The sequence below is a fragment of the Sceloporus undulatus genome, chromosome 2, assembly GCF_019175285.1.
Source record: "Sceloporus undulatus isolate JIND9_A2432 ecotype Alabama chromosome 2, SceUnd_v1.1, whole genome shotgun sequence".
NCBI classification, from domain to species: Eukaryota; Metazoa; Chordata; class Lepidosauria; order Squamata; family Phrynosomatidae; genus Sceloporus; species Sceloporus undulatus.
This window is the reverse complement of record NC_056523.1, coordinates 78,585,546-78,599,829: the sequence shown is the minus strand read 5'-3', so window position 1 is coordinate 78,599,829 and position 14,284 is coordinate 78,585,546. Positions and strand designations below refer to the sequence as shown.

Below are 14,284 nucleotides of genomic sequence, written 5' to 3'. Positions count from 1 at the left end.
ATATGCCGCCCAAACACTGGGAATCCGGGCGGCTTACAACAGAGGGGATAATAATTAGACGGTTATAACCAGTGGAGCTTGAAAATCTGCCCTATTTCTGATTCGCGGGGGAGGGAGGGGACCAGAATGGATCCCTCACAAATCTGAACGAGTGTACATGCATTGCATTTATGCTTGCATATGTCTTCCCTCCAGTTCTTGCAGAAGTTAGAGATCTCCTATTATCTTTCCAGAAGTTTATGTTACAATTTGAAGCAATCTACAATTGGCCCTCCATTTTTGCGGGGGATCCATCCAGACCCCCCACGAAAATGGAGGCTTGCGCATATTCAAGCCTCATAGGCTTGAATGGGCCGCGCCCCTGCATGCAGGGGCCGTGTGCACACATTACTGCAAATAGCGGAGGTCGCCCCTACGCAGATATTCAAGGGTGCGGATCCCACATCCGCAAGTTAGGAGGGGCAACTGTAGTTAAGACACTTCTTTCAGCTAAATCCAGAGTAAATCAACTGAAATCAACGGGGCCTTGTGTACATATGCTTTTCATTCATTTCAATGTTTCTACTATAAATAGTACTAAAATTGGGTTTAGTTAAGGGTGAGGAAAATGCAACACATGAGTTGCAATCAGCTCCTAAATCTCCCTGACAGTACACAAAGTTCCTCAAAATTTAAAAAAAACACAAACAACAAAAATACAAACAAACAAACAACAACAAAACAAATAGGATCAATTTTCAAGCCATTTTCCACCCAGAACAGCTCAAAGAAAGACTGCTTACAAACAAAACCATTTTGCCTTCTCACTGCCTCCCTAATCCTTCAATTGCAAAGGCCATTTTTTTGGCCAAAAAATGGCAACTGGAAGTTATGTGATGTTACTTCTGGTCCACTACAGGATGCAAGTACAGTCTGCAGGAATGAAATTTACTCCCCTAGCTTAATAGCTGATCCTGATTTAGACAGCACTCCAAAACCGCTCAATTTTCTATCCAGAGGCAACTTATTTGTATGATGTCAAATGCAAGAAAAGTGAAAGAACTCGGAAGAGAAAAGGTGTTCAGATTTCAGTGGCTGAAGAAATGCTGCATAGTGCTAGGACAGCTGGGAAATGAGATGAAGAAGACTTAGACAAATGAGCAAAACAATACAAGTGATGTGATCACTCCCTGAAAAACACACATACTTGCAATGCTGCTCTGAGTTAGATCTTTCGAAAGTATTAGAATGAGAGAACTAGAGAGAGTACAACTAGATTTATTTCCTGTTTCAAGATCAGAAAACTCATAGAGACTCTTGTCATGTAGCTATTTCCTTGCCAGATACAATTCCTTAAGGATCTCATAATATGGACTAAATCCAACTAGTCTCGCCTTGAAACAATGTACAGTACAGTGGTACCTCGGGATACGAATTACCCAGCTTACGAATTTTTCGGGATACGAATAAATCCCATAGGGATTTATTGTTTCGGGTTACGAACGTTTTTTTCGGGTTACGAAATTAGCCGCGGAACGAATTAATTTCGTAACCCGAGGGAGCACTGTATAGCAATCTCAATGATTTAAAAGTGTTCACACTGCCCTAATTAAAAGTAATACAGTACTTCAAAGTGAGTTTTAGCTTATCTGAATTATAAACCAATTAAAGAACAGAAGATGGCTTTGTGCATACATCTAATGAAAAATACAAGCTTTAAAGGTTTTAAAAAAAATGTACAGGAAATGGAGTACAGTATATGCAAAGTGGCTTACATTCCAAGGCATGTGCATGAAAAGACAAAATGAACTTCAAAGTTTCACATATTCACACAGAACATGTTTTTTTATTCAAATAATTGCTGACGTAGTTTTGCAGTGTTACAAATTACTAGGACAGAGTACTCTTGCACTCTTATAAAAGAGAGAGAGATGAATTTGATCATTCCTTGGAATATTTTTCAAGTCTACCCAAGATACCACAAATTAGCAATAACTGATGGGAAGGCAGGCATACAAGCCATGCTGTTAGCATTTTCAGAGTTATATACCAGCAAGATGACATCCTCATATAGTCAGTGGCAAATATTTGCACCCTAATATTTTGCTAATATTTGCCACTGACTATATGAGGATGTCATCTTGCTGGTATGTAAGTCTGAAAATGCTACCAGCAAGGCTTGTATGCCTGCCTCCCCATCAATTTTGCTAATTTTTGATACAGTGGTACCCCGGGATACGAAATACCCAGGTTACGAAATTTCTGGGATACAAAAAAATCCCATAGGAAATAATTGTTCCGGGTTACGAATGTTTTTTCGGGTTACGAAAAAAATTTTGGTGCTTTTTTTGGCTTTTTCGCACGAAATCGCGGCTTTTCCCCATTAGCGCCTATGGCATTTCGGCTTGCGAATGCTTTTCGGGTTACGAAAGCGGCGGCGGAACGAATTAATTTCGTAACCCGAGGCACCACTGTATTTTGGATAGACTTGAAAAACATTCCAAGGAGTGCTCAAATTAATCTCTCTGTCTTTTAGAAGACTGCAAAATTACTCTGTCCATTTGTAACGGAATGCATTTTTAAAGTTGCAGAACAAAGAAATGAACAAATAAACTCTTTGAAGATTATAAGCATCACATCCCAATTTGGTTTATATTCTTCCCAACCTTTGCTAGCAAAACTACTAAAACAAAAATGTATTTATCCTGTCACAGAAGCTTAGTGTGTTAATCAGGTTAATCCTGACACTACCCCATACTACTTTCTTTAGTAGTACATACTTAGACATGAAGGTATGTACAGTACTGCTTCCTGAAGACATATCACAGACTTGAATTTTCATCCTCTGACAAATCCTGACAACAAAGAAGCCACCAAGAATGTTTTTCTACACATTCTTCATAGTAACTAAGAATACATTTTTCTTTTTTTTTAAAGCAGACATCAAAGCATCTTTTAGAGTAGGTAATAGATCCTATGTGCCAGTGCTTGTCAAGCTATCCCTAATATGCCAGGGGCCAGCACCATATTTTTGCTACCTGATTTATTATTGCATATTATTGTATTTAATTGATTCAGTCAAGGAAGCCACAGCCCTGAGTTTGCAAGAGCTGAGCACAGCAGCTGACCAGGGCTCTTGCAGGTTTCTCACTCTGAGGATCACCTTAAGTTGAAGTTGACTCGATGACAAATAACAATAAATTATTTTATTCACAGTTTTCAAGGAATTTCCTGCAGCCCAGTAGTTGGAACAGGTGTGGACTAAAACTAATTTGCAGACCACCACTTTAAGCAGCACAACCATAAGCAAATCAACAGCTTTATTCATAAAACGAAGAGTTCAAGCCCCACCTCTCAGCACAGCAACAAACATTCTATAAACAATTAAACAGAAAGAAAACTTGCCTGCTTCATTTTGGCCAGCTCTCGTCTTGTGTGTTCGTCATTCCTCAAGTCCTTTTTATTTCCTACCAAGATGATGGGTACGTTGGGACAGAAGTGTTTCACCTCTGGAGTCCATTTCTCTGGAATGTTTTCTGAAGTAAAACAAAATCATGTTAAGAATGATTTTTAACCAACAAGCCAAAAACAACAGATTCCTCCCTCCCCCCATTTAAATACTAGAATATTACAATTACTATTACTATGATCGCCACTTAGATATATTATTAAATATGAGAAATGGTACAGAAACTGACAGAACAACCACCATCAACTAGATCAATTTTAGTTCTGAAAAGGTGGACATTTCGTTCCTTTTCATGTAGGTGACTGGCTTAATTGCATGAAGCACTATCTACATGCATCCAAATGGCTAATATTACAGACTATGGATACTTTCTGTGAAGGTAATGCTTCCTGGTAAAGAAGTGGATAAAAAGGAAATATTTACACAAATGTTGTATAAATGGATATACAATCTTGTTCACAGTTATAATTCATCAGTCAGTTTAAACCCCATTCCACAGAAACCAACATTTTACTAAAAACGTAGAGCTCAAACAGACAGACCAAAATAAAGCTGCTTCAGGTCACTTTAAAGGTATGCTTTTTAAATGACACTCACATCTTAAGAGGCCAGAAGCTGCGCCAAAGCTGCGCTCCAGTCCTTAGGACTGGTGCGTGGCTTTGGCACGGCTTCCGGCCTCTTAGGACGCATGCATCATTTAAACAGCATACCTCCAAAGAGACCCGAAGCAGCTTTATTTTGGCCTGTCTCTTTGGGCCCTTAGTTTACTAAAGGTTTAGTTTTAATCATGGCACTGACATTCTGCTGGCAACAAAATAATTTAAGGTATATGCTATGAATTTCAGTTTCGTCTACTTACCTAAACTATCAGGACTATCAATAGAAAAACACATAAGTATAACATCAGTGTCAGGGTATGAAAGAGGCCTAAGTCGGTCATAATCTTCCTGTCCTGCTGTATCCCATAAAGCCAGCTCCACCTACAGGAAAAATAAGGGCATTCAGCCAACAGCAAAAGGTATCTTGATAGATAAGCTTCATCAGAAAGATTTTAGCACTTGCTTCACTCTCTATTAGCCCAAATCTCACTTAGTACCCTGGGAACACTGTGCTCTACAGTAGTGAGAAGAGTGGTGTGAGAGGAGCAAGGCTTCTCTGTAATTGAACCTGAGGCTTTAGAACCACTTTCAAAGGATGTTCAGAGCTCCTTTTTGCTGGCTTCATGAAACAAATATAAGGACATCTATTTGTTCACAACTTCAATGGTTAGAATGATGACTTTGAATGTGATGGTATGAGCTAGGGTGGTCAAACTCTGAAGGCCAGTTTTCAACCCTCCATAGGCTGGAGTGGCTCCAGAAAACAAACCAAAAATCATTCCAGAAGTGGCTGCAGAAGGGGCTAGGAGGCTGCATATGATTCATAGACCCCCCCCCCCCAGCTTTAGAATTTATTAACTAAATTAAAAAAAAATTCACTGGGATTGACAACTTTCTTACTAGTGAATCTGACATATATGAATGTTGGCTGGAATCAAATTTCACTAAATCAATGATGGGAATCATGTGGCCTTCTGGATGTTGTTGGACTGCAACTGCCAGCCAAAATGGCCAATGGCATAAAATGCTGGTGTTGTAAACAGCAACATTCGCAGAACCACACAATTCCTGCTCTTGTGCTAAAGGGAATGGAGAACAGAAAATGTAATATATTACAATAAAAGAGGAACTGTAAGCTAGAAGATGTGCTTTCCTCTGTTTCTTCCCTGTCCAAAAAATGTAATTTGAACAGTTCCTTAAGAAATTGTATTATATTTTAGGTCACACATAAGGAATAGTTTTACTGAAATATCAGAATAATTCAGATGCATACAACTCATCTACCAGAGTCCTGGATCAGTTTGTAAATTATTTAACCCTCATCCTACCAGATTGGGCATTTTAGTAACACACACATTTAAAGTCACATTTTGTTGCAGAGTTCATAATGTAGACATTTTTTGACATTGTCACAAGAGTTTTCAATGATGTCCTTAAGTTTCAGCTACATGTTCTGTATTTTTTTTAAACAGGCAAAAAACAGTGGAACAAAACTGCTTAAAATCTATTCCATTTTGCCATGGGTTACATTTTGTTCCACTGATTCCAATGAAATATACTGCGACCAAAAAATAAAAATAAAAATAAAAAAAATGTCCCATACCATTTTGTAGTTAAAATCTGATTGAGAGAAACAATTGAAGGTGTTCAGATGAAACTTGATCCTGTCCTGGAAGGACCAAGTGGGGATACTGATGTCATGAGGGACAGGGATGGAAGGCCCTGGTGGTGACATCCATGGTCCATGGACAATTTAACACAGAGCAGCCAAAGAAACCACTTAGGCCAGATCAGCCCAGAGAAGGATGCAACAAACAAACAAACAAATAATCAAACAAATAAAAAAAAGCAAACCTTTGAACTACTTCTGAGTTTTTTACCATATAGATCAGGAAACAGGCCAATATGATGTATATTTAGTGGATAGAACAAGAGCAAAACTGCCAATCTCAAAATGCTGCTTCAGAGCAATGATAAGCCTGAAGCCATATTGATAAACCTAAAGAGATATTATAAGATACTTCAAGTTCCATAACAGAAAAAAGAAAAAGAACTGTGTACAGAATCACTGATGAAGCAGCTTTGAACGTGGTACACAGCAGGGATGGGTCTAGCCACTGGCAAACACATGCACAAGGTCAGAATGACCATTCTGGCAACATATACTAGTAAACCAAGAATAAAATGTAGTGATGTTGCAATGCACATCATGTCATCTGAAGGGAGACTTTCATCTGGGCAAGCAACATGACACACCACTGGAAGCCCAGCTTGGTTACAACATCATGGCAACATTACTCTAGCTATATTTCCACACTGGACAAAATGTGGTGGAAGTGCCTCCCACCTCCTGTTTAGAACTGAAAGGATGTCTGTTAACCATGTCTACAGTGGACCTCTTAACAAAATAAACCATAAGAGTAGCACTTCTCCACTGTAAACTACTTATAAGTAAGCAGGGACATAATGCATCACGTCTGGGAAAATTTGCTTGCAAATGTTACTCCGGTATCAAAATAACATGCTAAAACTGCTTACAAGGTGGCTAACACAAATAATAGCTCTTCTACAGGGGACATTTTCCTTTGTGCATACTTTATTATTGGGGTAGAAAATTACCCCATTATACCATTAATGCTGGGTCTTCTTTCAATTAAGTAAGAACTGTTTTCCAATGGAACTACAAGCTTTTTCTTAATTTTTTGGATTTTAACAAGCTATTTTTCCCCCACTTGGAAACAAGGGAAGTATTTTTAAGACATAGAAATTATGTCTGTTGCTTTGTTTCACAAAAATATAATTGTTAGCTACTCAGAACATGCTAGGTCTACAGCGCTATAAATCTACAGCGCTATATAAAGTATAATAATAAGTATAATAATTTTTTGGTGCAGTGTTTGGGCACTGTGCAATGGCCTTCACTCTACACTAGGGATTAGAACTGTGCACTGTCCCAAATGTTCTTGGGCTATAACTCCCAATAGCCCCTAAGCTAGCACAGCTAATAAGGAGGAATTCTGGGAGTTTCAGCTCTAGGACCAATTTGCACTCCTCTTCCACATTCAGAAATATTATTGTGGGCATGGAGAATATTATACCCTGAAACACATGGAATTGCCACGTGGAGTGAAAATACACCAGAATCGCCTATGGATGAACTTGAGACAAATTTAAGGATCACCCTATTTTATATTTGGATATTCAATAGACATGCATACTCTGCTTTCGTTGATAATACACACACCTTTAAATTGATGCTGCTCTTGGTAAAATAATAAAGAGCAATTAATGGAAAGGATTAACCTACCACATTTGTATATAATGCAGAAAAAGGAGAATTAATTCAAACATAACTTTCTCAAATTGACATCAGGTATGCATATTTAGTATTTAGCTATCCATATTCAAGTATAAACAAGTAGCAGCAAAGGGTGAGAATCAAAAGAGAGAAACGGCACAATCTGCCTCCAGATAATCAGCTTTTTCCTCTTAGCACAATAACGGTGAATATTTTTGTGCAGAAGGAAGAAAAACTGTAATCCTTAGCTGAAAGAGGATATCCCAGATATAAAAAATTAACATTGCCCATCTAAAAAGTGTAACTTCTGAAAGCTCTTTTCAAATTATTTAGTCCGCATCTGATTTTATCAGGAAAATCAGGTAGGACATTCAGTACTTTTTAGAAGGAGGTTACCACCTAATAACCTAATGCTGTACAGAAAACTGTACTCCAGATGTTTTGGCCTAAACCTACCATTCTCGATTACTGATCAAGATGTCTGAGGATGATTACAGTAAATAGTCCCAAATTACTGGAGAAACCTAGGCTGAGGAGGTCTGTCCTAGGTCTTTAAACTAGCCTTTTTCAAAATGCCAGGATCTCTAAATCAAGAACCAATTCTTATGTTTTTTAAAATGCTACAGTCTTCTGTGAAGGATACAAATACAGTATTCATGCAAGAGTTGAATTGGCAGAATTGTTCTGAAAAGTGTACTAAAGCACTAGCCCTCTCTCTTAGAAATGAGTAGAATAATTCATATCCTTTGAATATCTCATCCAAGAATGTATCTTGGAAGAAGTCACACTGAGCCTGAATTAATACAATTGTTCTCATCCTTACCCACTGGTGGTGGTGTTGCGGGATTAAACTAAGCTGTTTAAAAGTTATGTCCCACTGAGTTCAACAATATTTATTATTAAAATTATATACCACATATTTAATCCAAAAAGAATGTTAGAATGAAGTATATTGAACCTGTTCAATCTGTCCACGGTAACCATCACCTCACAGGTACATCTGCTTGTAACACAGGAGTGTTTTTTGTGTGTGTCTGCCACAATGCTCTGGAACTCCCTTCCCAAAGAGACTAGCCTGACCTCTGTTCCTTACTGTCTGTCTTTCTGCAAGCAGGTAAAATCATCTTCATTCTGGCAGGCCTTTGATAATTGAATTTTATTTTATTTTAAAAAAGGAGAAACAGTCCTTGTATAATATGCTGGACTTTGTTTTTAATGCTTTTTGTTTTAAACTGATTTTAAATTCATGTTAGTTTAATTGTTGTTAAGTATTTGTATCCCTTGAATTTTGTACTGTGTTTGTTTTAGTTGTTGTAAGATGCCTTGTGTCCCATACTGGGAAAAAATGGGTGGCTATAGATATATGAATAAGAAGAAGCAGTATTAGTTTCATCCTACTGGGACTACTCTAATGTGAACACTTTGAAAAGTGTTTGGAAAACTAAGCTGGTCAGTCTCGCACGCAACCCACTTGATGCAACAGTTTCACTGATTATTGGTTGGTTTCTGCAAACAATTCTATGTGATGGTTATGATGCATAAAGCTGAGACAACTTGAGACAAGGCTATGTGACAAAACATATTCTCCCATTTAAAAAGTCAGGGCTTTTCCATTTGTTTACTTATTTTTAGGTACTTTTATTTAGTATTTTACTTATTTCAATCTATTCATATATTTTAATTGTGACTGTGTTTGTTTGAATGTTATTACTGTTAACTGCTCTGAGAAACTTACTCTTTTGGTAAAGATGGGATATACATTTAATGAATAAAAACTCAGAAGTTACCAAAGGCTTAATTAAGAAATCAATACTATTTCTTCAGTTCTTTGACTTCATCTAAATCAGTGGTTCCCAACCTTTGTTGGGCCACGACCTCACTGGGGATGAAAGTCCCACCCGCGGCCTCCCTGACTGGTTGGGAGGCCGGGAAGGGGCGGGACTTTTGGTCGCCTACAATCCTCAGCAGGCTTTGCGGCCAGAAGTCCCGCCCCTTCCCGGCCTCCTGACCAATTAGGGAGGCTGCCAAGGGAAAAGGGGTGGGACCTCTGGCCGCAAAGCCCGCTGGGGCTTGCAGTCCGGTCCCCTTCTCCCCGTGGCTGCCTGGCAGCCACGGGGAGAAGAGGAGGAGGCAGCCCCTACCGTCCCTTCCTTCCCGTGGGTGCAGCACCCGCGGGAAGGAAGGGACACGAAGAGGCGGTCCTCACCCACCCCTTCCTCCTTGCGTGTGCCTGCGCCAGCGCAGGCACTTGCAGAGAGAAGGGAAAGGAGGGAGCACCACCCCCTTCCCCTTTCCTCCCGCGCGGTGCCTGTTCCAGCGCCTGCACCCACGGGGAGAAGGAGAGGGAGGAGGGATTCCTAACCTGGCAACCTCCAGGTTGGGAACCCCTGATCTAAATACAGGAACAAGTCAAACTAACATTCAGCAAGTCAATCCTTCACTTTAGCAAAAATCATGTTTTTACAGAGTTGTAACAATACAGGAACACTTTACCTAATCAGGGAACTACACCCAACATGAATACATATCCCTACATCAGTCTTGCTAGTTTTAATATATCTGGATCACAGCTTGAGAAGCGAGTTTCAACCTAAAGTGCCCTTAGTTACACAGAGCTCTGAAGTTGTTTTGGTTTAGATCCAGAGTCTCTGTTCATACTCCACACTCCATTTACAATATGCTCCTGCTTAAGGTGATTTTTGCTAACTCTTCCTTTTCCCTGGAGCTCCTTGTGCCTCGTCAGGGTCAGAGGACCCATTAGAACACTATGGGAAATGGCACAGGGAACTGCAGAAGGAAGAAAGAATTAGTGAAAAGCTACTGCTGGATCTTGGTTTGCTGTGCAACTGGATGAACCTTTCTGTTTATACAAAAGATACACTGGATTTAATCAATAATATTAAATCTCTTAAATCTCATCTGTGTTAAAATAATAAAAATAAACTATACAGTAATGATAAGAGTGCATACTCACCTGCTTTCCATCAACTTCAATATCTGCTACATAGTTTTCAAATACTGTTGGAACATAAACTTCAGGGAACTGGTCTTTACTAAATACAATGAGCAGACAGGTCTTGCCACAGGCACCATCACCGACTATAACCAGTTTTTTCCGAATGGCTGCCATAGCTGCCAAGGAGAAACAAAAAGATCATTAGGATGCAGCAAAGATTCTTTTACTAAAATATTTTAGATGGATATGAGAGTCAAGGAAAATTAACATCCTGAGACTATTTCACACCAGTTTCTATAACTGTTAAACCAGGGAGTCAAATTCAAATCATATGGAAAGTTGAACTCTCCCACCAAGTAGTGTCCTGGATTCACACCCACATTATTACACTTAAAAAAATAAAAATAAAGATTTTTCTGAGTGTAGAAACAGATTATCACCTACTGTATATACTCGTGTATAAGTCTAGGTCAACTTTTGGGGCCAAAAATGTGGGTTTTTATATGACCCGTGGATAAGTTGACTTAAGGGGGAGTCCAGCTGGGGAGAGGCTGCTGGCGAACGTGTGCCCTTCAAGCCTGTCCCCAGCTGGGCTTTCCCCCATGGAGGCAGCCCAGCAATGGAGCAGTCTCCAGAGCCAACACGCGCCATGGGAAGCCTGTCCCTCGCTGGGCTTCCTGTGAGGAGGTAGCCCAACGAAGGAGAGGTCTCCAGGGTGAAAGCTTGCCCTGGGAAACCTGTCCCTCGCTGGGCTTCCTGTGAGGAGGGAGCCCAGTGAAGGAGAGGTCTCCAGGGCGAACGCGCGCCCTTCCCGGGCTCTCCCCAACTGGGCCCCTTGCGGAGGCAGCCCAGCTGGGGAGAAGCTTGGTGAAAGACATATTGCCCCTTGCATAAGTCTACCCAGGATTCTGGAGACTATTTTGGGGCAAAAATTTCTCAACTTATAGTCGAGTATATACGGTAATCAGAGTGCACAGCCCTTTTGAAGCTTTTTGTACTTTGTAACCTCACCAGCACCATCACTGCCTCAGACTGAAACCAGGGATAAGGGGACCTCAGGCTTTTAAAATCTACTTTAAAATAATATCCAAGGGAGATATACTCAGAATTAATTACCTCTACATCCAGAAACTTGTTTTCCGTACTAGAATTGAGCTCACAATAATCCCCCATGAACACGCACTTCTAGTTACCCCAAACTTTTTTCAGCTCTACTTTTGGGAGAGAGGAAGAAAGTGTCATTTTGTTGCTGTTATTGCTCAATCACAAGTTTGGTTAATAATTTCCCACTATTGGCCATGCTGACTGAAACTGATTAGCGTTGTGGTATGACATGCCTGGAAGACACCAGGTTGCCTATCCTTGTGTAAAATAATTAAAAGTAAAAAATCCTTACTGATCTGCAAATCAACTTTCTGAACAAGGCTGACCGAAAATATTGTCCTACAAGCCACTGCCACTCATCTTGCATTCCTCTGTGTCTCAGCCTCTTTTATCTTTGGCAACTGACTGCTACTACTGCCATATTTAAAGATATAGCTGTGTTAGTCTGCAGAATCAGTATGGAGCGAGATCATGTAGCACCTTTGAGACTAACTGAAAGACAGAAGTTGGCAGCATGATCTTTCGTAGACTTACGTCTATCTATTTGGGATAACTAATACTTATTAGTCTGTTAAAATTTTATAATGATTTCATGCATTTATAATTATCTTATTTTACTTTTCCCTCTTTGTCTTTTTAATATAATTTTATAAGTGAAATTTTAATTATTAACTATTGTATGTGATTGCTGTTTGATCAGTTGATCGTAATAAATAAAATGAAATAGGATAACCTGGAAAGCTGTGAATGCCATACACAGTTCTACTCTTCTCCACTGTACTGCACTTCTTATACTCTTCTGTACTCACATTAGAACAGTCGGCCCTCAGGGGATCCTGCAGTATCTGCAGGGGATTCCATGGATGCTCAAGTCCCATTGTCCTCAATGGTGGCATGGCTACACGGCTGTGCCTCCACTGGGGACAATGTGACTTTGTCTTCTCGCCCCCCTGAGGCCAGCCTCGCTGCTCTCATTAAGGCGGGTGGCAGGGGGCTGCCTCTTCCTCTCCCCCACTGCCTCCTCCTCCTCCTCTTCCTGCCGCCGCCTCTTCCTCATCCTCTTCCTCCTCTGCCTTCCCCCCCATGTGGGCTTGTTGTCTGTGGATGCTGGAATCCGCGGTCTGCAGATACGGAGGGCCTACTATAATTGAAGATACACAGTGGACATGTTTGTTAAAGGAACGTTGGGTATTTACCGTGACACGTTCATTTCCTGCAGAGAAGGGTCCTGGCATCCTGTAATCCGGGTTTAGCTCCTCCTATTTGCTCCTGTAGGCAGGGACAATAAACAAAAGACCGGCCCCTATATAGGGAGGAGCTAGCCCCCCTGAGCCTCAGTCAATAACAAGCCAAGCGACTAGTAAGGTAATCAAGGAACTGAACTTCAATAACCTCAGCTAAGGGTTAACTAGAACACCTTAGAAAAAACTAGTCCAAGAACAAAAAGGAACTCAGAATACCAATCCAGCAACAACAAGAAGAACCAGGCAGGTCCACCAACAGGCAGGCAGGGTCGGAGGCCGCAGGCAGCACCCGGGTGGGCAGGATGCCAGGACCCTTCTCTGCAGGAAATGAACGTGTCACGGTAAATACCCAACGTTCCTTTTCCCAGCAGAGAGGGTCCTGTCCTCCTGTAATCTGGGATTTACAAAAGCCCTCTTGAACTGGGAGGGAGGTGCTGCTAGGAGACTGTGGCCCTCGACCCAATCTGTTGGAGGATCCTCCTTTGAAATGACGCCTCTGCGGACTGAGACACATCCAGTTTGTAATGTCTTATGAAGGTCGAAGGCGACTTCCATGTGGCCACCCTGCAAATATCTGACAGGGAGGCGCTAGTGGTCAAGGCCGCAGGTGTAGATGCACTCCTGGTTGAGTGCACCATCAACCCCTCGGGTGGAGTGAGGTCAAGAGTTCAGTAGCTCTTTTGAATTCAAGACCTGATTCACTTACTCAGAGTCGAGACTGGTACCTTGCACCCCAAAGAGCCCAGGCGAAAGGAAAGGAACATCTCAGATGACCTAAGGTTGAAGTCCTCTTGATGTAGATTTTGAGGGCTCTGCACACATCCAATGTGTGCCAGATCTTTCCCAAGTCCTTCTTAGGATCGGGGCAGAATGAAGGCAGGAGAATGTCCTGTGACACCTGAAAGGCTGAGTTGACCCCAGGCACAAAGGTAGGGTCTGGACGAAGGCACACTGAGACAGGCCTAAAAATAAACAAGTCTTTACATACCGACAGGGCCCCAGCTCTGACACCGATCTGGCAGAGGGAATGGCCGTGAGAAAGATGACCTTGAGGGAGAGGTGTTCGAGGAAGGCCTCCCAAAGGGACTTCATCGGCCCAACCGTCAGAGCCTCTAAGACCGTGTTCACATCCCAAGATGGAAGACGATGTCTGGTGGGCAGGCCCTGTTGGAAAACTCCCCTCAACAGCCTCTTAATGTGAGGATGGCTGCCATTCTAGCTGCTCTCGTATGGAGCAGAAACGACGTGATGGCAGACACCTGCCTTATAACCATGTAGGTCAAGTCCCTTCTTAATGTCATCTTGGATGGACTATAGCAGGTCAGCCACTGAAACCCTGAAGCAGTTGATGAGAACTTGCCCAAGCAGTGGATTATGTGATCAATCAAAATAGAATCTGATCTAATCTGGACCTATGGCAGCTTCCAGCCCACCACTGATCACCTTGTCAACTGTTTATAGCAATGAAGGTGATATTAAGGTGATTTCATTTGTAGTAATTAAGACTTACCATTCTGAAAGAGGAATGTTAATGTCTGACTTCCAATTAAAATTTCAAAACAATGTGCAGTTCTTTACTGGAACATCTGTGAACCTGTGTAAAATAAGACTAATCCCATGGTTAGGCACAGAAGA

The 14,284-nt window shown here is 41.2% G+C and overlaps 1 protein-coding gene across 1 annotated transcript in view; it reads right to left on the bottom strand.

Annotated features, from left to right (window-relative positions):
• RHOA (ras homolog family member A) overlaps window positions 1-14,284 on the bottom strand; it is a 42,299-nt gene that overhangs the window by 1,794 nt on the left and 26,221 nt on the right. Inside the window, exons 2-4 of the mRNA XM_042449677.1 lie at window positions 10,320-10,477; window positions 4,308-4,428; window positions 3,385-3,515 (exon numbers count right to left, since the gene is read on the bottom strand). Of these exons, the coding sequence (XP_042305611.1) occupies window positions 3,385-3,515; window positions 4,308-4,428; window positions 10,320-10,475 (408 nt within the window). The 5' untranslated portion in view covers window positions 10,476-10,477. The remainder of the gene's footprint in view (window positions 1-3,384; window positions 3,516-4,307; window positions 4,429-10,319; window positions 10,478-14,284) is intronic.